The sequence below is a fragment of the Protopterus annectens genome, chromosome 1.part0 (genome assembly GCF_019279795.1).
Source record: "Protopterus annectens isolate FY-2018-M chromosome 1.part0, PAN1.0, whole genome shotgun sequence".
NCBI lineage: Eukaryota > Metazoa > Chordata > Ceratodontiformes > Protopteridae > Protopterus > Protopterus annectens.
Window position 1 is genome coordinate 809,431,514 of NC_056725.1, and position 25,207 is coordinate 809,456,720.

Below are 25,207 nucleotides of genomic sequence, written 5' to 3' on the forward strand. Positions count from 1 at the left end.
TATATATGAAATTAAAGCCACTTGTCTTCACTTACAGTTTAAAAGGTTAAAGTATTCATCTTATTAAAAGTTAATCATTATTATGATGAAACAGGTGGCACCCTTTCTGATATTGTGGCCTAATTGAGTAATGTACTATGAAATATAATACAAAATTCTACAAATGACACCAAAGAGGCATGTCAGGTTATATTCTGGGTTCTTAAAATGGTCCAGTAGTGTGCTACTGATAGTATACTTGACATGCAGTAGCAGCCAGAAAAGACATACAATATTATAAACAAAGAATAAAAAATATAGATTTTACATATATAAAAGTTACTACTGGAATGATATCAAATAATTAGAGTAACACTCACACTTTTACAAGTTAAACCTGGATCACACATAACTGTCATTATTATAATGCAAGTTTATATGCTATGTCTACTTTAAAAAATGACAGTATGGTTTTTATTAAACATCTCATACAAATAGTGCTTACTGAATCATTAAATGTTATTTCTTTGAGTGCAATGGCTTTCTGGTGGTTGGGATACTTTGAACTGTTTTTGTTGGTTTTTTGGTGGTTTGGAGGGGTTTGAGGGATTGATGGGTGGTGTGGAGGTGGTTTGGATTCATTTGTGAGCATTTTTGTGTGAATTGCAATTGGTGGATTATTCATTTTCAAGCCCTTATCATGAAAACCAACTTGAAGCAACTTAGAGTCATGAGCACATTTGTGATGCTGCAGGAGTTGTAAAATTCTAAGGACTGTCCAGGTTACTTCTTCCTGTCAGAAAGTAAATAATCATAATATTTTGCATCATATACAAAGATGCCAAAGACTACAAGTTAGATAATAAGCAAAACAGTAAATTGTGGTCTAAACCACTGTCAGTTATTACATAGTTCTGAATGCTTGAAGTATACCATAAGGATAGTTTATATACTAGCCTATAGAATGACACTTCTGATAAAAAATTTAGGATTGCGCTTCTCTGTTTTTGTCTCTTTTTGATGATAAAACTTAATATCTCAGAATGATTTATTAACAAAAGTTTGAATCTTAAAAGCAACATTTTTCAGATGTTTGTTCAGATACTATTATACATAACATTTAAGGAAAAATAGGACTGATTCTAACAGTAGTACTTGATTAAAGAATATCAAATATATAAGGGTAAATATATATGTTCTATTATATGATACTCTACACTACGATTATAGCTAAAATAAAAAACCTAGGAATATAGGAATATAATAACAGGACAAGACATAGTATACAAACAGAAATAGAAAGAGATTAGAATAAGTAACCGTATATACTTAAGAATATAAACAGGTCTACAAGGGTAGTAAGCATAGTGGTTAAGGTGTTCACCTAACACGTACAAGGTGTGGATTTGATTCTCACATGAGATAATTGGCGGGGCTTAGAATGGCCCACAAGGACAATTAGCCTGGTACTAATTTATGAGCTTATGATTCTAGGAACAACTTTATACAAAGTAAATAAAATAGAAAAATCTAACATAATCTGACCTATAAATTAATAAATTTGAACATAACAACTGATTTCTTCCCTATAGTAGAGCAGGGAGATAATGTGAGGTACAAGGGAAGATGACTGTAGATTTATTCAGTTTGGTCAACTTATAATAAAGATTCTGAACACCTATTTAATTTTTCTTATTCATAATAACCCAATGATGGGCTTTTTAAGATGATGCATACTAAAAACATGACACAGATTAATATGAATCAGAAGCATGAGTTAAGCTTTGTTTGTCTAATGGAGAGCTTGAGAGGTAGTTTGTTTGTCTTTTTCAAAAAACTAGGAATATGTTATTCCATGGTAGAATGTTTTAGGGTTATATCATTAGGCAATTTTTTTATTTGTTTCAAAAGTTTTGTCTGTACCTAAAGATTTCATATTGTTATATATAAAGTATATAATAAATTCTGTTTTTTCTCTATTACATAAATGTCTGATTTTATGTAATAGAGAAAAAACAGAATTTATTATATACTTTATATATAACAATATGAAATCTTTAGGTATAAGATGTTGTCCCGTTCGATTCTCAGCTAGACCGTCTTCTGTGTGGAGACATGTGTGAATGGGCGTACCTTTGTTGAAGGTTGTGCGTCAGAGCCGGCAACTCGGTATATAAAAATCTACTGCCAATCATTAGTGGACCGGAGTTTATCAGAGTGTTAAATAATGATATAAAAAGAGCTTGTTTTAATAGGTGAATTTTTACTCTGTAAAGGCTGTGGCCGAGGCGCTAGAGAAATTTGTATTGTGGAATAAATTTTATTCAGGAAAGTAGAGCTGTTATTCACTGGTCTCATTTTTTTGGTGGTTTGTAATAATTCGTGTGTCCTACTATAGTTGTATCTGGACTATGACCAGTGAATCTCTATGCTCCTTTCCCTGTATTTTTCGTGAAATGGGTATGGAATTTAACAACAGAAATGGTGAAACTGTAAATCGCAGTAATGTACCAATAACCAGTATGAATAATGAAAGCCATGTATATGGCACCAAGAACTGTGTACCGGATGCTCAAGGTGTTGGAGCAATAGGAATAATGAAGAAATGGGAAGATTCCTGTCAAAGGACCAAAACAAATCCATTTGCCATGGAGGGTAAAAGATCGGAAGTTTCTGATATTCCAGCAGCACAAGAGTTGTGCTTTAGACTGGAAAAATTGATTTTTAAAGAGGCTTCAGTATTTTATAACATTGGAAGTCTACAAAGATATCAAGAACTGGAGATAACACCGAGGGGACTCAGGTCCATTAAAAATTCTTCTTCTCCTTTTGAACTATCTGAAGAGACTGAAGTGAAATTTCAAGAACGATAGATAGCAGCGGCACACCGCTGCAGTTTGGAATGGGTTACTATTTTAATTGAAAGAGATAACATTAAAAGAGAGAAACTTATAAATGAGACCAAACAAGTATGCGAACTGATCGCTAATGTTACATCAAGTTTGGTATTAGAGACTTTTTTACTGAATATGAATACCAGGTTGGCCAGTTATGAAAAAGATCTTATGGATCGAAAAAAACACAAGTTGCAGAGGGATATTCGCGACTACGAGCATAACAAAGCTTTTTTTTTCCACCAATCAGCAGTCTAGGAGAAAGAGCGTGACTTTTCAAAAAGGGAATATCACTACCAACCAGTATAAAAATAGAAGCTTCCTTTCCGGTGAAAGTGGTGCGTCGTTGGTAGATGAGGAGGATAGAGAGAACGAAGATTTTCTGAATTTACAAGGGGCTGCTAACCCAGAATCATTTCGGAGAACCTATAAGGGTTCGAATGGACAAAACGCAACCACCAGGAAGCGAGGCTGGCAAGGATATGAACGCCAAAGAGACCCGGGCGAAGGACGTTATAAAAAAGGTAGATGGACATATTAAAACAGTAGATGGTACTATGGTACCGGATTATGTTGTTAATTTTTCCAGTTATAATTTTGATGTCATAGAACAGTCGGTATTGGATAAAGGTTTAAAATTTATACCGACGTGTACCTAGAAGGCATGAGATAAAAATTGAGATATGTAATTTAGTTCGTAAAATGAATCTAAGAGAGTATTTTTTAATACAAATTATAATGAAATAACTGAATGCATTGAGGAAACAAGATTCGGAAAGTAATGATAGTTTTTTTTCGTGTGAATCTGATCTGGAAGCTAATGCATACAGTTTATTAGACACAAGTAAATTAAAAAATAATAGCATGTTTATGCCTCCTTGCAAAATTGTAAATATACAGAGTTTCAACAATGCTTTAAATATAATAATAGATAAAGAACTGAGGGATTTTGAAAGTACAGAAAAAAACTATAATTTAACCAAAGAACAATGGATAAAGTTACAAAGTATGAGTAGAAATGAAGATATAGTTTTCAAACCATCCGACAAAGGGGGCAAATTGGTGGTAATGAATTCTGGGGATTATTTAAAAATGTGCATGATACATTTAAACAACAGTGATATTTATAGTAGAATAGATGAGATTTATTTGAAACAAGCAGAAAATGCTTTTTAAATTTTGTTAAGAAAGGTATTAGATTACATTATTTTACAGAGAGTGATGTAACTCGTAAAATTATGTTTAAGAACAGTAGAGTAGCAAAATTTTTTTGTGTCCCCAAAATTCATAAAAATTTGGTACAACCACCAGGTCGCCCTATAGTGTCGGCTAATGGATTTTTCACATATAACCTCAGTTGTCTATTGCATGAAATTTTATTGCAGGCAGCATTGAAGTTACCTTCACACATAAAGGATTCTTTTGACTTCTTAAGTAAAATAAAGGATATAGTATGGACCAGAGGAATGTATTTTATAACGGTAGATGTAGTGAGTTTATACACCAACATTTCTCATAAATTTGGTCTTGAAGCTATATTGTATTTTTTAGGTGATAGCCCTAGAACTCAATATATATTAGAACTGGTAGAGTTTTGTTTAACTAATAATATATTTGAATTCAATGGCACATTATACAAGCAGAATATTGGAACCGCAATGGGGGCAGCTTTCGCCCCAGTTTATGCAAACTTATTTATGGGTTTAGTTGAAAATACGTATATTTATAGACATGAATTTTTTAGAAAATATGTGGTGAAATATTATCGATTTATTGACGATTTAATTTTTGTTTGTGAAGGTGGAGAATGTTTGTCATCTGAATTTATTGAGTATCTGAATGTTAATAAATATGGTATTAAGTTTGATGACATTCAGATAGGTAGTGAAGTTAATTATTTAAATATAACACTAAGAGGGACAACAAAACAGAAAATTCATACTAGTACACATAGAAAATGTAATCAAATAAATTGGAAAATGTTCGGTAATAGTTGTCATCCTAGCCATACCTTGGCAGCTATTCCTTATGGGGAGCTGCTCAGGATTAAAAGGCTGAGTAGTAATAGTAAACAAGCACAGGAAGAAGCACATAAAGTAGCCTCCATATTTATTACTAGGGGGTATCAACAAGATGATGTACAAGAAAGTTTTGATAAGATGTATGGTAAGGATAGAACAAATAAACATATTAAAGATGATAATAGACATAGAAAGATATTATATGAGGATGGTAAACAAGACAAAGATAAAATGTTTTTTGTTACTAGATATACAATTTTTTCTCATATAATGAATGGGTTGGTAAAACAGTACTGGAGACAAGTTAAAGGAGAAGTTGCGTCATTAACAAATGTGGAGTTGATAGTATCTTATAAAAGAGGATGAAACCTTCAAGATTTCTTAGTGCATAACATATATAAAAAGCCAAGAGACAACATATCGGTGAATACTAATATGGTGGGAACTATACCTTGTGGAAAATGTACCATTTGTCAGTATATTGTTACTAAAGTAGATAAGATAGGGGCTAAATATTTTGATACCAGGGGTACATATTCTTGTTTGAGTAGAGGAGTAATTTATGCTATTTTCTGTTCATGTAAAAAATATTATATAGGTGAGACCAAAAGGACATTGGCAGAAAGAATAAAAGAGCATGTAAGAGATGTTAAAAAGAATAAAATTATGAGCCCCATAGCGGAACATTTTAATGATAAACATCAAGGGGACATAAAATGTATGAAGACAACAGTGTTGGAACAAATACCAATGCAATATGGGAATGCAGAATTACAAAAAAACATGTTGAGACAAAGAATCTGTGCTAATAATGAAATATAACACACTATTTCCTTGTGGAATAAATAAAGAATGCAACTGGCAAAGTTTTATATATTTTTTTAGCTTTAAAGGGTGATTGTATCTTAATTAATTGTTTAGTTGATTAATCAGAGTGTTAAATAATGATATAAAAAGAGCTTGTTTTAATAGGTGATTTTTTACTCTGTAAAGGCTGTGGCTGAGGCGCTAGAGAAATTTGTATTGTGGAATAAATTTTATTCAGGAAAGTAGAGCTGTTATTCACTGGTCTCATTTTTTTGGTGGTTTGTAATAATTTGTGTGTCCTACTATAGTTGTATCTAGAATTTATTATATACTTTATATATAACAATATGAAATCTTTAGGTATAAGATGTTGTCCCGTTCGATTCTCAGCTAAAGCGTCTTCTGTGTGGAGACATGCGTGAATGGGCATACCTTCACTGAAGGTTGTGCGTCAGAGCCGGCAACTCGGTATATAAAAATCTACTGCCAATCATTAGCGGACCGGAGTTCAGCTGTAGCGACCCCTAACTGGGAAAAGCCGAAAGACACAACAACATAAATGTCTGATTTTAAATGCATATCTATTAATATTAATGGATTGAATAATCCAGTAAAGAGGGAGGAGTCTGTTCAAATACTTACAATTACATAAAGCTCAATAGTATTTCTACAGGAAACACATTTACTTAATAAAGATGTAAATAAACTTTCATTAAAATAATCATTTGGTTTTAGCAGGTTCTGGCTTTCAAGCTAAAAGAAGAGGGACCCTAATTTTATGGAAGAACTCACCAGTAATGTCTAAAGTAAAAGATACCTCTGTTGATAAAATTGTATGTTAAGCCTTGTTATAACTGAGTGGCACAGATAACTATATACATTGGAGAATTCTTAATGGATTTTAGGTGCTGAAGCTAAAGATGCAAAAATTACTTAGACACTATAGCCTATTACATGAAAGGTGAAGTCATGATGGCTGGTGATTTTAATTGTATTTTATCAGACAAAGATTACACTGCGGATAAAAAGCTGAGAATCATATCTTCAGCCAAACACTTAACAAATTTTGTAAATGTCATGAATTTAAAGGATATATATGAGCTAAGGAAAACAAACTGACTTCAATGCACCTATTATTCATATAGATATGGAACACAAACAAATATTATTAAAATTTTCATCTCAAGCAATCTACCACACATCAGAGAAGTTTCAATATTTTCATGTCCATTATTAGATCATAATGCTACAATCTTTAATTTTATTTTAAAAACTGACAGTCTAATACATTACAGGAGATTACCAGCAAACAGTATTAAAATAAAAGGATTCAACGATTGGTATGTTAAAGAGATGAAATATTTCTTAGAAATAAACAAGAATGGTGAAGTCACTGACATTGTCATGTGGGATTCATAAATGCTTACTTAAATGGAAGAGTTGCACGTTGGTATATTAGTGAAACAAGAGAATGATTATACCACACAAAGTCTAATGTAAATAATTCAAGCAAAGACCAGATCAATACATTATTTGCTATTTCTGATCACTTGTATCCCATTCCACAGTAGTGTAAGTATTGTGACATCTGTAAAATAAATATTCATCATACTGGCCTTATAAACACATCTCTTTGTGCCAAGTCTAGTGCGTTATTATGCACTGTGTAAGAAATCTGCTGTCAAACCATTCACTTATCAATTTTATCAGAACAAATTGTCTTAGATATCAGATTCTATAACAATAGTCTATGACTCAACTGAGTAAATCAGGAAAATGACTAAAGCAGCATCAACATCATCAAACATAGTTGATTACAAAAGGAATATCCTGGCCTGGTGACATCAGGTTGATGAGATAAGTGCCCAGAGAAACTGTGATGGTGATCTTCATTGTACTGTCCAAGGGTGTTATGCCTTATGTGTTAATGAGTCCCAACCTTTGGCATTACTACAGTAGATAACTGCCCTAATGGAAAGCTATACTTCCATATACCTAAGCTAAAAGACAAGGTGCCCACAACTGTTAATGAGGTCCCCACACTAGAGTACTGGTGCTTTACTCAGGTGTTTCTATGTATCAGTGCATTGCAGCAGAGGTACATAGACTTATTACAACAACATTCTTTCCATATTGGCTGCACCTGAGACAACCTTGCCATTAACTGATATAGAGTCACTGAAACTGCAGAGTAAAGCTTCTCACTCTGCTTTATGGAGCCAGTGTCCCTATGATGATATGTGCAGTTTCCTTCATATAATCTTTAATTATGGCACATTAAAGACATCTGCCCCCATTAAAATAAAGAAAGCTATCCTATCTGTCTTTATTAGACTAACTCGTACTGCATCTCACACTGTGATTTGTTTTTGTTCCTTTGTAATGGAATTAAACATCATACCTGACTTTGACATGGAAAACACAACTTGAGGTGGTATTTTCTTCATACCAAATCTGGCTACAAAGCCTTTAAATGTACATGACAAATGAGCCCAACTTCTGAGGTGCATGTGCTTCAACTTTCTCACTAGCAGTTCAAAACAAAAATTTCAATATTTTAAATAATATTTTACAGCATATCACTATAATATTTTTAAATGTAGGGTCATAAAAGCAGGCCAGAATGTAAAGCTTATCTTTGCACAGCACACATCAGCTAGCTACATTTTCAACATTTTTTCAAGTGTGTAGTGTTATGTCAAAAGTCGCAATGAACTGTTACTAAACATGATGCCAAGTCATGCTAGTAAGACTAATATAAATTTATGCTTAAGAACATGCCATCAGAACTCAGCAGTCATGTAATCTCCATTTAGTGTTTAAGACTAGGCATTGTGATTTCTGCGAGATGCCGTTGATTCAGGATAATGCAAACATATCTGCTCTGACTGTTGGGCTAAAACACATACTGATGGATGGATTTCACTTAGCATTCTCAGAAAACAATTCCAATTTGTCAATAATTCCAGGATCATCTGGTGAAATGGTCAGTAATTTTTCATTTAGATCTCTCGCAATTTTCTGACTTTTGCAAAATGGCTAAACTTAGTGTACACGATCTAGAAGGCTGAATTTTTTTCTGAATGTTTAGGTTGTTAGCAATGATCTTGGTTTACTTTCAGGAAATCTGCTGCAACATTAATGTAAATATGTAAACGCTACTTTACAAGTGTATCAGTGCTATTTTTTCTAAACACCCAGTAGAAATTAAACATAACAAGACCTTCTATTCCAGATACACAGCACTAAACATATAATATATGATTTGCTTGAGCAACTAGGAGTGTTTGCTGATTATTACTATTTTTTTGCCTTTTAGGTCCTGACTTCTTTTGAAAAAAAAAAAAGTAGAACTTTGACATTTTTTGAAGATCCTATTTGATACCAAGCAACTTAAACACATTAGGAAACAAGGAATAGCACTCCAGTTAAGCAAAACATAAATTTAGAAAGAAAAATACACCAGATGTGGAGTGTGTCTTAACAAGAAGTTGGTGAAACCCAGGGACAGAAAGCTTGCAGGGACAAGAAGAGCTCTCTTGTATTAAATAAGTGGACCCATTGTTTTTATAGAACATAAGGACATAAAATATAACCTGAGGAGAATTTTCAGATAACAGAATAGAATAATGAATGGGGTGGCCGTGGTGGTGCAGTGGTTAGCATTGCCACCTCATAGCAAGAGGTTCTCTGGTTCGATTCTTGGTTGGGGCACCTTCTGTGCGGAGTCTGCATTTCCTCCCTGTGGTCGTGTCGGTTTCCTCTAGGTGCTCCGGTTTCCTCCCACATCCCAAAGACATGCAGTAGGTGGATTGGACAATCTAAATTGGCCCTAGGTGTGAGTGTGTGGGTGTGTGTGTGGGCCTTCTGTGGAAGGTTGGGTGCCGGGCTGGCAACTCGACACCGTAAAACTCCACTGCCAATCATGAGCAGACAGATGATCCACTATGGTGACCCCTAACCAGGAAAAGCCGAAAGAAAAAGAAGAAGAATAGAATAATGAATGGCTGATTGGATGGAATATTCTAGAAAAGAAAGACGGGTGACCCAAAGAATAGAGGGATATTCTGCAATCTGTGTCTCACAGTTATCCCTGAAGTAGTTCCTGAGGAAACAATACCAGACTTCTTACAGAATGAGGTCACAGAGAAGCTTCAACTTCCAAAGTGTCTGAAGGACAGGTGGCATGAGATCATTAAGTAGCCGAGCATGGCAGGGAGAATGAATGGCCCAAACACATACATTGCTGCATGCAGCTCTGTCAGACAAAAGACTGCATTCTTAAAAAAGATGCTGAAATAAGAGGCTAAATTAAAAAAAAATCCATAACTGAAGTGGTATAGAATTATGCATATACCTCTCAATCTCTTAGAGTAAGAAATCACAAAGCCATAAAAAGTGGTACAAATAGGGGCAATTTTGAAATATTGCTCTTACAAACTTAGAAAGCTGATAGAATAACAGGTTTTGTATTTGCATTAATTTTCTGAATGGTATGAAGTCTAAAATTCAAATGTCTGTCATTATTTTCTAACTTCAATCTTTAACGATTTGCCACTAATTTGCCAGAATGCCACAATTTTAGGAAAAACGGACCAAAAATACAAGGCAAAAATCTGGACAGTCTGTGAAAATCTGTACAGTTGAGAGGTATGATTATGCAGAATAGTTGTACTTCAAAAGAGCAGCTTACTTTCAAGTAGAATGATTTGGTTTCCAGATAAAACTCCCAAGTGAACCTCTATATTTCCTCCAGTAACTAAATCTCATCATCAGGAACACATTTTTGTGTTGGCTTTTGCACATGTGTAAGCACAATGTATTTTGTCATTTGGAGAATCTGTGTCAGACAGTATGCAAACTGCAAATGAATAAAACTTCAGACAAATCTTCTAATATAGATAAACTCTGTTAAAAATAATAGTCATGCTAAGTTGTGGCAGCCATTGCAATACAGTTATAATGTATTTGTTATTAAAACTATTGTCAACTATGAAGTGTATTGTACCAAGAATCTGAAATGAAAGTCACTGCTATTTTTTTCATGATTCTAATGTGTGCAATCGTTCTTATTCACTACTGTCATGACAGACATTTTATTGCTTTCCAGAATCATATTAAAATGCTGTATTATTATGTTCCTGTCACCATAAAGAACAAAGTAAAATGCCACAGGTCCAGCAGGGATAATATGTTTCCCATCCCCCATGTTCAATAATATGCATTAACCAAATCAGTGCTACTTTCTTTGTCTGCTTCACAAACACAAGATAGGCAACAAACTTTTCAAAACAGCTATTGGGCAGTACTTTCAATGTAACCTCTATACAGTGTTTTATACAGCCTCCTATCGGGTATCATAGACTGTCACGTTTTATCACAAAACAGTGATATGTTGCTTTTCTATTGTAAGTTGTACTCACTAAGACTTCCATTCCCTATATACACTATTTTACCATCTACTGAGAAAACAACAAAGGAAATAAAAATTACAACACAGCACTCAATTAATGCAGTACTTTTTTTTTTTACAGCCTATACAACTATTTTACAGACATCCCTAACTGTGTATTACAAAATAGTGCTTTTAGAATAACACTAAGCTGCTAAAAATTTCTGTCTTGATTTTTTTAATCCAATACTATAACGCCAAATGGTCCTTTATGCAGTCATTTTTAAATGCTCTATTTTGTTTCTCTGACGTATTTTCTGATCTCATAATGTGTCATTACTGTGGGGGATGGTAGTGTGAAGACGTTAGTCTCAATATAATTTTCAGAAAACTAAAAATAAAGATTTTTTTTTTGCAGGGGCACTCCAAATGAGGGAAGAAGTCCCACTGCCCTAACTCATATACTGACTACAAAGATGCACAACAGTGGGGAAAATGACAATTTCACATTTACTGAAAGGGGATTTCAGTGCAGTTGTTTCTCAGTATTGGCACTTGCAATAATTTCTATCAGACAGCTGTCATAGTCTTTCTTTGTCATGAAAATATTTATATGTAATTTTAATGCTGCATGTTGTTTCCTTCTTATTACAAACAGCAAAGCAAAATGCCACAAATTCACTTGGTAAAGTCTATTTTCCATCCCCTAAGATATAAGGTAGTGCCACTTTTAGTGTCTATTACACAAGCAAATGAAAGGAAATAAAATATTGCAACACATTTCTCTGTTAGTGTTCCATCTTTCATACAGCCTCTGCATGCTGTTTAATCTTGGGTGTATATCACATAATCGAAATCCCAAAATATCAAATACCATAAGCTTGAACTTGGAATGTCGTAATGTGATATAATCGAAAGCTCAGAGCAGTGAATTTTTTTCCCAGGGAAAAAAAATTTGCTGTTCCAAGAAACACACACACAACACAAGCGCACCAAAAAAAGTAATCCATACATATACACTTAAAATCCTACTTCTAACCCTACACTAAACCTTACATACACTACTATCTATCCACTTACCTTAACCCAAACCCTAACCCTAGGGTCTGTAACTATCGCACACTCACCTTACCTGCTCCCTAACCCTAAGGTACCTAACTGTCGCACACTCACCTTACCCGCTCCATAACCCTAAGGTCCCTAACTATCGCACACTCACCTTACCCGCTCCCTAACCCTAAGGTCCGTAACTATCGCACACTCACCTTACCCGCTCCCTAACCCTAAGGTCCCTAACTATCGCACACTCACCTTACTCGCTCCCTAACCCTAAGGACCCTAATTATCACACACTCACCTTACCCGCTCCCTAACCCTAAGGTCCCTAACTATCCCATTCCCACACTCACCTTAACCCAGTCCGTTTGCACACTTACCTTAACTCGGTCCATTACCTTCGCACCACAGTGGAGAAAATAGTGAAGCGGCCGAAACAGCCCACCAAATTCTTTCCCTAGGAAAGAATTTGATGTTCTGCAGCTTCGCTATTTTCAGCTTTCGCTGTTTTGGGTTTGATACTATAACATTCAACGTTTTACTACTTCGATGTTATAATATAAACCCTTAATTTCTGCCTTATCTTTTCTTTACATTCAGCGTTACAATTCCAATCTTACGTTCTGCAGTCAATTTAAAATCCTTCATCTTATTTTTCTATCATACAGTGCAAAACAAAATATCACAACTCCACTTGATATAGTTTATTCTCACTCCTCAATGCGTTAATAAAAACATCTGTTAATTTATCATTAAAGTAATAGATCATGTGCTGTTTTGATCAGAAATTAAATGAAACTGCACAGCAGATTCAGTTGTACAATCAGGGCATCCTCTTCAGTATTAAACCGAATTTGATACTCTGAAATCAGACATGCAAGCAAAGGCATCACATGGCTCTGTCAAACTGAATTTAAAAGTTTTCAGGCACACAATGTAAGATATCTCATGCTAATATGAAACTTTATCCACTATGCTAAAATTCATTTATGTAAACCAGGAAAAGAGATTAATCCTTTATTTTCTATTCATTTTTAACTCTCCTAATTCAACATGTTTCAAGTTTCTTTTGCTCACTCTAAGAGCTGTAGCTACCTCAGTACATTATTTCACTAATACCACCCGTGCCTGTATTTGTGCAGCTTGGTTTACCCCAGTACTTCTGCAATTAGAAAAATAATGAAAATATTTAATTTCTAGGTGCTGGTCTGCTTTTGGGGCTACCATTACCAAATGTATGTGCCCCTTGGGGTCCCTCAACAGCAGGAATGTGAGAGCTTGTGACTCTAGCCTATGAGTTGCAGAGTATTATACAATGACTGGCCATTAACATCGTAAAACGAGCACACTGATTGGCCAGCCCAACCAGCGTGCCAGTTGAGAATATACAACGGAAAAAGGTCCGGTTGCCCAGACTTTTTTCCGTTGATATATGCTTTAATTTTAAGTTTTATTTTCAAAAGAAAAAAAAAAAGTGGAGCAATGGAGATCTTCTTTTCTCTGTTGCTTACTTTCCCGAGCACTGATGTACTGGCTATGTGTTGGAATGCAGGTTCTAAACGCATGCGCAGTACATCAGATAGAGCAAGGAGGAGATAGCGATAGGCGGAAGGACAGCATAGCGCTGTTATGCAAGGACATTATTTAAGAAAAATATGTTTTTTTCTTAAATAATGTGATTGTATAATAGCAATAATCCACTTCTAGGTGTGGGTAATGTTGGATTTACCCACGGTTGTCTTTGTTTAGTCACAAGGGCTTCGCCCTCGTGATCACACCACACCAACCGTGGGTAAATCCAGCATTACCCACACCCAGGCATGGGTTATTGCTTAATGGACTCACTCCTATCAGGTACAAAAGTTATGCACTCAAGGATAATGCCAGCCAGAAGGAGTTGATGGTACACTATACTGTGCTCATAAAATAATTCACTTAGAGTTGACTTGTGCACCTCAGTAAATTCAAGTCAGAATGGTATTACATAAAACAAGGATGCATTTAGTCAATATGTGTTATTGCATGACAAAGAACAAGTTCTATGTCAGCTGTGGTGGCTGAGTAAATGTTTTACACTATTTATTCATTTATTCAGCATCTGTTACCGAGGCAGGTAGGTTAGTTAGATAACAATAATAGCAGACCACTGACACTATGACATGTTACTCTATGACTAAATATACAGTTTGTGAAAAACCTAGAAATGCATTTCTTGTTTAATTCATATTGATGGGACAGGGATGAATATGGAGCTCTCTTCTCATCTATATAATTAATAAGGAAATCTCTTAGTTGCCCAGGGATGTGGCAGCACAGTATTGTTGATTGACTAATAATTTAATTGCGACTGCTACATGAAACTGAGAGGTGTAAGCAGTTTGATTGTTTATGTCACTTGTGTTACATTAAATTCATACTGCAAGAAGTGAAGGAAGGCTGCAGTGAAGTCCACTGATTGTTGAGTATTCCAGATTAGTAACACTGAAATAAGCTGACTGAATAATGCCTTCTCTCCTGTTTGTTATCAGTAGGCAGTTGTGACAAAGGGATTGGCCAGAACTATAGTTCTACAAATTGTTAAGAAAAGGATAAAGGCTGGTGACATTCTAAACTATACTGAATTAACTAAGTGCAAATGAATTATGGGATTTAAAAAAAATCTTTAAAAAAACAAATTGCAGAACTATGAACTTAAAGTAATACATCTTTCCGCTATTCTGATGTTTATGAAGTCCTTTCTGCTTGATTCCTATTTCATTCTCTTTGTTGGGGTATTTGACAACAGCTGTTCTAAAATGTAGAGCCACAGACTCTGTATTTCTTGCTTGGACTTTATTTTAAATAGACAGCTTGCAGTTTCCATAGCAACTTAACTTCTTGGGGAGACAAGTGAAGCTCAAGCAACATAATTTTTGAAAAAATTGTCCGCGTACATTAATAGTTTTCAGTTTCCAATGCATCTTTGCTAAAAAACAAAATAGTATTTTTTTTATGAAAAGCTAATTGCATTTGCATTTAATTCTTAGTGTAGTTTTTCTTTATGTTTTACTGAATGACAACTGCAAGCTTCTCTTAACCTGACTCACTTATCCCCCCCTTCTTATACTCAACTGAGTTATCTTGAGACACCACCAAGAAATGAAACTTAGGATTAGAAGTGCATGTCAGGATATTATCAATACCAACCTTCAGTATTTATATTACTGACACCACTCCAGTGCTGGATTTCCATATCGTAAGATTTTAATCCCATCTCTATCTGAGAGGCTTACCATTTTGCCTACTGGGTCTTTGTAACTACTTTAAGGGACTATTTAATTTAACTACTTAAAATACTGGCTAGGTAGAGTTGAAGCTTTTGTGAAGCCTAAACTATTACCAACATTTTTTTTTTGCACTTACATACAATTTATTTCCTTGACTGGAGTCAACCAGTAAGATATACTATGGGATGCTCTTCCTCCTTTGAAAACAAAAATGGATAACTACAAGCAAATACTTTGTTTAAAAGTTGTGAGGTGGCATAATGGTTAAGGTATTTAATTCACAAACAAAAGATACAGGGTTTGATTCTCACCAAGTGGAAATTGGGAGTCTATATCACCATATTGAATAGTGATAATGCCGAACGCCGATAATATCAAAAGTTCACGAGAACGAACTTGTGTTTTTGGGGTAGCGGTACAGTGAGGATTGTGATATTTGCCCTTTCCTCACTGTAGTGCAACCTCGGAGTTGGAATATATATTTAGCAGTGGGTGTGGGGGGTGCAGCCCCCCACAATAGCAAGTTCGTTCTTGTGAACTTTCGATATTTTCAACGTTTGACATTATCACCATTCAATATGGTGATATAGACCCAAAATTGGCTTGGTTTAAAATAACCCACAAGGGCAGCTAGCTTAGTATTTCACTAGAAAACAATTATGATACATTCTTGGATTCAGTAAGGACTTGTTATTCATCCAAGACCTCCTTGGGGTTCTCCTCTATGAGGAGTGTTCACAGTAGTACAGTAAGGGACAACATTTCTGAAAAACACTATTGTTCCTAGGAATGTTCTTATCTGCTTTTTGTTATCAGTAGTAGGTCATATCTATGACCTATATACTTCTAACTTGGCAGGCTCAGGCAGAATTTTACCACCACCCATTCAATCACCAAGATAAAATATTTATGGTATATGAATCTGACATTTATATGGTTTAATAGCTAACCATGCACTTTTAGCACGTTCATCACATCCCCAAAATTCCAAACTTGTTCTTGCCATGGCTAACTATAGGTAGCAATAGCATCTCTGTAAGAAAAGTATAGTTTCATCTACTGACAGGATACAATCTATCAGCCTCTGTAAAGTTGTTTGGACATTCTTCACCCGAAAGGGTATTTATCCAAATTCATGCAATGCAAGTTGGGTAACAAAAGCTGACCAGTATTTTGCTGCATTTATCAAATGTGCCTTCTAGTAGCTCTTAGTCAGGTCAGTAACATCAGCACTACCCAGCAGGTTCTAAGCTTCATATTATCCTGCCATGGCTTATGAATGTGATGCTCTGTGACTATTTAATCTCCCATTGTTTACATAGAAACTGATGGTGTCATTATTGTTTTAGCATCAGCACTACTAGCAAGGCCCTGGGACTGCTAGACTCTTTGATTACCCCAAGAAACAACATCTGAAGTTCCTCCCTCATGGTTTATTTGCTTGATATTGCTGTAGCACCCTATAAGTAGCCTGGGATTCCAGTGGCCACATGATGCCCCACCAGTTGGGTACACCATCACTTCACTTATGTACCAACATTTTTGTAGCACTCTGGATTTCCAGAACTTGTGTAGGAAATATCTCCTGTGCTGGCACTATCTCACCCACTGAGCCTCAGTGGAAGGTCTACCACAAGGTCCACATTTGATTCCTACAGTAACTCAGTGCAGATACCGAGTACCAGTATCTGCTATGGTAGGGCTTCATCATGTTAACATGGTACAGTCTGTGTCTTTGCTTCTCAAGAACATAATTGTTATTTTTTACCTTCCTCCCTGCAGTGGAAGAACATTCCCATACTGCCTGTGTCTTGTTTTCATGAACAAGGACAACTACCATTACCTTTCATCTGACGTAATATTCTAGGACTCATATGGCTCGGTTACTCTAGAACGTGTGTTGCTATTTTGCTTGTACTAGGCACTCCTGCGACAAAACCATGAGCTCCCTAAGCTTAGTCCTAAAGTCCAGTACATACTCCAAAACAGACTGCTTGTGGGAATCACCCCCCCCCCACGCATCACAAATGAATTCAAGGGACTTTTTTACCCTGTGGCCAAAAGGTAACTTACATAATGAAAAATCTGTGGATTCTTGAATCACTTCTATGTCCTCAAAGATGACATAGGTCAGGTACTTGCTGCACTCACATTTAGACTGGTCAGCAAATACTCGCAGCATCACTTACACATACAGTTAAAACTGTGCATCAGTCATTTGTTTGGGGATGGGAGAGGGTGTTTCTAATTGATTTATTCTGCAGTGTTTCAGAAGCAGGTCAGCAGGTGTGACATAACGTTTGCCCCACAGTCGGTCAGTATTTCCCAGGATTCTCTGGTGAAAATTCCAGACAGAGCATTTCCTACTTTTCTGACTCAACAGAGAACAAAGTTACTGCTTTAGGGGACCTAGTGGCATAATCTATCATCATCGCTACCTCTTACTAGAGCTTTTGGAGTACTAAGACAGCCAGCAATATCCATTTCTACCCTTTGTAATGGATCTTTAGCAACAGGCAAAGGTACCAAACCAGCCATAGGTTTGTGACCTGCCTTGCCAGTCTTTTGACACTGCTCACTTACCTTGCAGTACCCTCTGACATATTTTGCAATGTATAGTAAGTTAAGGTTTTCTGTAAGCCAAATTAGTGAACTCATGTTCATATGGCTTGAAAAAAGAATATCATGGGCTATATATAGAAATGTCTGATGGCAGGCTGTTCAGACTCATAGCTGCTGTATCACTTCTCACTTTAGTCCTTCTTCAGGAGTCCCTTCCATAGGTTCATAGGTTGGTACTAGGCTATCGGCCCTAGGGCCTATACAAGCCTAGCCATAACAATTCCCTGGCTATTTCTTCCCACACTATTTACTTCCTGGACCCCTGTCTAGCAGGGCGACTGACGTGAACCCCGAGGTGAATTTCCTTTCTCCTATCCAATCGTCAAGGTTCCTTTCGAAGAGGGCCAAAAAGGCGCTCTGCTTGACATGTATTGGCAATCTATTCCAGAGTCTGGGGAGTCTCTGGGTCAGGAACCTATCCCTCCAGTATGTTTTGTTTATTGTGATGACAAGGTTTAGATCCCTGGAGCGTGTGGCTCTGAGGGATTGGGATTTCTTTAAGTGTAGCATGTCCAAGAGCCCTGGATTTGACATGGCCCTGTATGTTAGAGATTGCCTCTGAGTAGATGATATGTGACAGAGTATAGCTGGAGTTTTTTAAGGCGGTCAGCATAGGGCATCTGCTTTAGGCCTGTGATTCTTTTAGTGAGGTATTTCTGCAGCCTTTCCAGTTGTTGCAGGTGTCTTGAAAGGTACATACCAAATAGGGCGTTGTATTCTATAATGGGTCTAATGAGGGATGACTACAGTGGGACAATGACCTCCTTTTTTCTGGATGAAAAGCCCTTAGTGATGAGGTGGGCCACATAGAAGGATTTTCTGACTGTTGTGGCAATGTGGTTATCGAAGGTGAGACCACTGTCCACCTGTGTCCCTAAGTCTCTTATCACACTTTCAGTGTTTAGTGTACTGTCAGCTATGTGGTAATTCATGGGTACATGTTTTTTTTCCAAAGGGGATAACTATACATTTCTTGCCATTGAGCTTGAGCCCATAGCTCTGGCACCAAGCATCTGTTTCTGTAAGGCCCTTTTGTAGAGTATCCACATCATTTGGAGATTCAATAATGGCTCCCAGTTTGCAGTCATCTGTGAACTTTGTTAGCCAGAGTCCTTTACTATTGGCCTGTACTTCAGAGGAGGGGACCACCAGATTGGCTTCATTTGTTTGGAGGATATATATAGATTTGCTGCCCTTGAGGATCTCAAGCCTCCTTGGCTATCTCTCTCAAGTTCTATAGAGCAGAATCTGAGATATGTGCCTACCTCAGCTCTTTCTTTGTGATTCTTCCCAGTTTCTTTTCCAGGGGAAGTTTAGTGTTCTCTGACAAGCATAGTTCACATTTAGACTTGTTGCTACCAACCGTCTCTTCATTTGAAGTAGCCCATCTAAAAGGAATCCAGTACCTTTGGACAGATGTGCCTCAGTTTCAGGCTTACTGCTACATTGCAATACATTTGCTGAACATAAGAAACTACTGATGTGTGCAGTACATAAGATTTCACTAATGCGTGCAATATGTAAGATACTACTGATGTGTGCAATATGTAAGATACTACTGATGTGTGCAATATGTAAGATACTACTGATGAGTGCAATATGTAAGATACCACTGATGCGTGCAATATGTAAGATACTACTGATGTCTGCAATATGTAAGATACCACTGATGTGTGCAATATGTAAGATACTACTGATGTGTGCAATATGTAAGATACTACTGATGTGTGCAATATGTAAGATACCACTGATGCGTGCAATATGTAAGATACTACTGATGTCTGCAATATGTAAGATACTACTGATGTGTGCAATATGTAAGATACCACTGATGTGTGCAATATGTAAGATACTACTGATGTCTGCAATATGTAAGATACTACTGATGTGTGCAATATGTAAGATACCACTGATGTCTGCAATATGTAAGATACCACTGATGTCTGCAAAACATAAAATACCATTGCTGTGTGCAATGCATATGAATTCACTGAGCTGTACAATACATACGATTCTACTGATGTAATACCACTGATGTGTGCAATACCTACAATTCCACTAATGTGTGCAATACATACGATACCACTGATGTGTGCAATACATAAGATACCACTGATGTGTGCAAAGTCTAAGATTCCACTAATATGTGCAATACATAAGATACCACTGATGTGTGCAATGCCTAAGATTCCACTAATGTGTGCAATACATAAGATTTGATACCTGCAGGACATGGGATACCACTTGATGCATGCAACACCTGAGGTATCACAGATATGTGCAGTGCATAGGATAATATGGATGTGTGCAGTATGTAACATACCAGACATGTTCAAAGTATTTGAGAAGTAGAAATTGACAGCAGGGTTCTATACTGAATGAGACCACATGTTGATGTACTCATACCTGTTTGGCTTGGTTATAAGCTGAATAACTATACTCTGTTGCATCTCGTCTACTCAGAGGCGATTTCTGCTTAACATACAAGGCCATGTCAAAACCAGAGCTGCTGGACATGCTACACTTAAAGAAATCCCAATCCCTCAAAGCCACATGCTCCAGGGATCTAAACCTTGTCATCACAATGAACAAAACATGCTGGAGGGATAGGTTCCTGACCCAGAGACTCTCCAGACTCTGGAATAGACTGCCTATACATGTCAAGCACAGCGCCTCTTTGGCCCTCTTCAAAAGGAACCTTGATGATTGGATGGGAGATAGGAAATTCATCCCAGGGATCATGTCAGTCACCCTGCCAGACAGGGGTCCAGGGAAGTAAATATTGTGGGAAGAAATAGCCAGGAAATTGTTATGGCTAGGCTTGCATAGGCCCTAGGGCTGATAGCCTAGTACCAACCTATGAACCTATGAACGTATGAACTCATTTTGCTGTAGTCTTGCTGTACTGTGAAGGTCTAATAATTAACATTTCATGTACTGAGTTTCATAAATGTAATATTTAAGTACAAATGACTGGACAGTCTACTGTTTGGGCTAGCAGTGTACACTTATCTTTCAGCTGTCTGGATGGTGAATTCAGTGCACTGATACCAATCTTGTGAACTGTATGTGAGTATAAATAAAAGCACAGTGCAGAGCAGAGTTCTCTGCATTTTTTATGAGCTTAATATTCTGAGTTGAAGTGCATTACTGCCTGGATGAAGGACAGGTCTCACTTTCTTTACATGGTAACAACTTTCGATTTGTACTGTTTTATAAAACATGTTAATGAGTTTCAGTTGCAAAGATAGTTGTACCTTTTTAAACAATGACATCCGCAGACTGCCTTCCAATTAAGTTGTTTTGTTACTTTTATTTCTACCCATTCTGCAGATGGTGTTAAAAACAATGTCCTTTGTAAGTTTGAAAAAAAGAAAGAAAAAGCAGCCTGTAGTTACCTCCAGGGAAGATTGTAGATGCATGTAAAATGATGGGTTCGATGACTGACACCACCTGTACAGATGAAGCTGAGGCCATGTCCATGGCAGCCGCATCCCTAATACAAAGAGAACACAGTGTCACTCAAATACACATTACCTTCTTTCTCTTTCTATGATAGTACCAGTTGTTACAAGACATAAGATTCATTCTAGAGACAGTTTGTCAGCATACATATATTAAGTCTTACAAATATCATCATTTCTTTACTTAGCTATAATATTTAAAATAAATAAATCCAAGCAAAAATCATGCAAAGGCACACTAATGCACTGAAGTGCTTGTATAGCTGCATTCTAAGATGTGACGGACTGAGTTTTGGACAAAAACTCCAAAACTGCTGCAGTGCAAAAACTGGCTAATGACAGAATATACTTTTCCTGGGTCTTTGGAATGGTACAGCTTGACTCTATTACGTTACTGTAATGATTATGAAACATTGACTTGAAAGTGGAAAATGTAATTACTAGTTTTCATGACACTGTATTTTTAATTTAGCAAAATTGGTCTGAAGATTGTAAACTTTTTGCAGAAACACTTAAAATGAGTGATATTACTGAAAGATCTTGTCAAAATGCGTTGAATATGCTTTGAAATAGAGATGGAGTCTATCAGTGGCTGGCTGATTTCTGAGTTCATAAGAGGGAAAGAGGCAGTCAAACTTTTCAGAAGACAGAATGAAACATGCAGAATAAGAATAGCTTGACAGAAAGCAGACTGACATAAATCAGAAAAATGTAATCTGCTGTATCAATGTACAGCAACATGCATCTCTCTGCATATCTGTGTACCGAAGCAAAGTGTACAGATAAGCACAACATGAGTTTACTAGAACGCATGTGAAGTGAGCTCGCCATAACTTGCTTCACTGTTCACTCTAGATTGTACTATCACTTTGGCAAAACTGCTGACCACTGCGTAATGAAACTGACAAGAAAGGCTACTAGTTTTGTTGTGAAAAAAATGGGAAAACACAAGAGAGGTCTATGTTTTTACAAATGGGCACGTCTCCTGTACTACTCAATATGAGAAGAAAACCACCTGCTCTCTCCAAACTTGTATATGTGACAACTCCAAGATTTGCAAAACATTGGAGAAGAGGGAAGTACAATTACTCCCTCTTCCTTGAGACTTTGCAATCCTAAATTTCTTATAAGTTTGTGAGAGCAGGGAAGGCGGAGATATGCAGGTGCATTTAGGTTTGCACCTCCAGGTGAAGACATATTCATTTTAAGAAATTAATTCTATTTAATTTAAGTAATGCATTTGCTAAAGTGTTTCTTCATTCAAATGTAGTCAGTAAAGTAGGTTACTTTGAAAAATGAGCACATGTAGACCCCACACAATCATTGTGAGTTTTTATCAAGTAATAAGAAGTGCATGCTTACATTACAAACATTACTCCACTTCTACCAGAGCACTTGCCTGTCTTTTTCCCTCTTTTGATGGAAAGAAGAATAAAATACCACCCTTCAGAAGTAAAGATATGGCTAGAGAATAAACTTATTTGATTGACTGTAGTAAAAGAGATGCCTTAGTATGGGTGATGATTTCATTTCCTGAGATCATTCTCCAATGAAACAACAAAACTATCCCAGAATTCTCTCTCTCTCTCTATCTCTCTCTCTTTCACACACACACTCCCTCACTCTCTTATCAAGACTTTCCATAATGTTTTTCATGTACTTCTGGGACTTTTTTAGCATTATTGTTACAGTGTTATTAATGCAATTAAAAAGTACAGCTGTGTAAGTTGAACTTACCATGACAACAGATGTTTGAATGATCACTGCTACAGTAGCCTTACTTATATGGGTTATATCCTGCCAATGATATAACAGCCTGCCAGTTTCCAAAGCTTCAGGGCACCTTCCACACACCCAAACTGTCAAGCAGCTCAAGCTGAGCTGACTAAAAAACAAGTTTGGGCATGAAGCCCTTCAGAGCCTTCCTGCCAGCAGAGAGAAGGAGGCTGAGCCCTGATAGGACAAGACTAAGAATAACAAAAAATAAATGTCCACAGTCCACACCCTGGCATTAAAAACACACCCAAAATCCAGATGGGTGAAGGGAGTGAACAGTTACTGCAGCAGTGATCATTCAAACATCTACTGTTATGGTAAGTTCAACTTACACAACTGTACTATGGTCTTCATATTGATCAGTACTGCAGTAGCCTTAGCTTTATGGTAGATTACCATAGCTAACTATATTTGGGAGGTGGCAGGAGAAGGATCCAAGAGCCCCTGGAGAATGGTCCTAGCAAAGTGTAATCTAGACCTACAGAAGGAATCCATTTTATAGTGCTTTGTAAAGGTATGTAACAGATGACCAAGTAGCAGCTTCTAGAATACTTCTAGAATACAACTCTTTCCAAAAAGCCACAGAAGAAGCCAAGGTCCTTGTAGACTACGCCTTGACCCTGCCTGGAAGAGATTTGTCATGGTGAGTACAGCAAAAGGTAATAGCTTTAGACAACCATTTGTCAATAATCTGTTTTGACACTGTTGTCCCTTCTTCTTACCTTTACAGAAATTAACAATTGATCCAAAGATCTGAAAGATTTAGGTCTGTAAATATAATACCTGAGTTTTCTGTGGACATGATCCCAGGTACGGAGTATCCTTTCTCCCTCCTTTTTAGGTTCAGGAAAGAAAAGGGGAGATGGATAGTTTGACTTAAAGTAAACTTGGATACCACTTTAGGCATAAAAGAATGATTAGTTCTCAAACAAACCCTGTTCTTGTGGAAAATGAGGTAGAGTTGGCTCACCACAAAAGCTTGCAACTCAGACACCCTTCTTGTAGAGGTCAGAACAATCAATAAAACTGTTATGTCAAGAACCTCAAGTCAGCCAGATCAGCTGGTTCAAGTGGAGCAAGTGTTAGTTTCTCTGACACAAAGTTAAGATCCCATGGCACCAGTTTACTTGGAGGCCTCTTATGCAAATCCCCTTTCAAGAACGTTTTGACATTGGACTGCCTTGAAAGAGGAGGATCCATGGACAGACATGATGAAATGGCCGATAAATGAAACTTGATAGAGGAACAAGAAAGTTCACAGGATAGTAACTCACACAAACACAGTAAAACCAGCGCACAACTAGCTCTGAGTTGGTACTGGGTATGTTGCTGGCACCAAATAGAAAACCTTTTCCATTTGCTAACCTAAACCTTTCATCACACTTTTTGATCATCTCTGCAGCAGAGAGGCCAAACACTAAATCTATATCCAAAGTGCAATTTAAAATCTCATTTTTAACATCATCTGGATGGTTCTGAGAATACAACTAAGCAAGCCTCCTTAAAACTGTACCAGTGGCCATAGCCCTGGAAGATGTATGAAGAGAGTCATACACACATGCTACAAACAATGAGTGGTGACCTGCGCAATAGAAGAAACTAAGTTATTTAATGCAGATTTGTCTTCACAGGAAGAAACTGTAGATAAACATGCCTCATGCTTTCACAATATGTCAGAATAAACTTTAACATATGAGCCTGACAATTTAAAATTTTGAAATTCAAAGTTGCAGAAGTACACATTTTCCCATACCTATCAATAATTTTCCAGTCCTTATCAGAAAGAGCAGGATTGGAATTAACTAAGTGCTTAGCAGAAGAGAAGTCAAGTAAGGCTACAGCTGTTGGTCAGGTTTGGGAATAGTGCATAAAAATTTAAAAGACAGAGGAACTTTTATTTATTTATTTATTGGCATTTGTTAACTGGGTT

General features: G+C 36.6%; 1 protein-coding gene across 1 annotated transcript in view; it reads right to left on the reverse strand.

The window, feature by feature from the left end:
• The window catches only part of SH3BP1 (SH3 domain binding protein 1), a 1,277,628-nt gene that overhangs the window by 134,295 nt on the left and 1,118,126 nt on the right, over positions 1 to 25,207 (reverse strand). Inside the window, exon 15 of the mRNA XM_044063342.1 lies at positions 21,436 to 21,533. Within this exon, the coding sequence (XP_043919277.1) occupies positions 21,436 to 21,533 (98 nt within the window). The remainder of the gene's footprint in view (positions 1 to 21,435; positions 21,534 to 25,207) is intronic.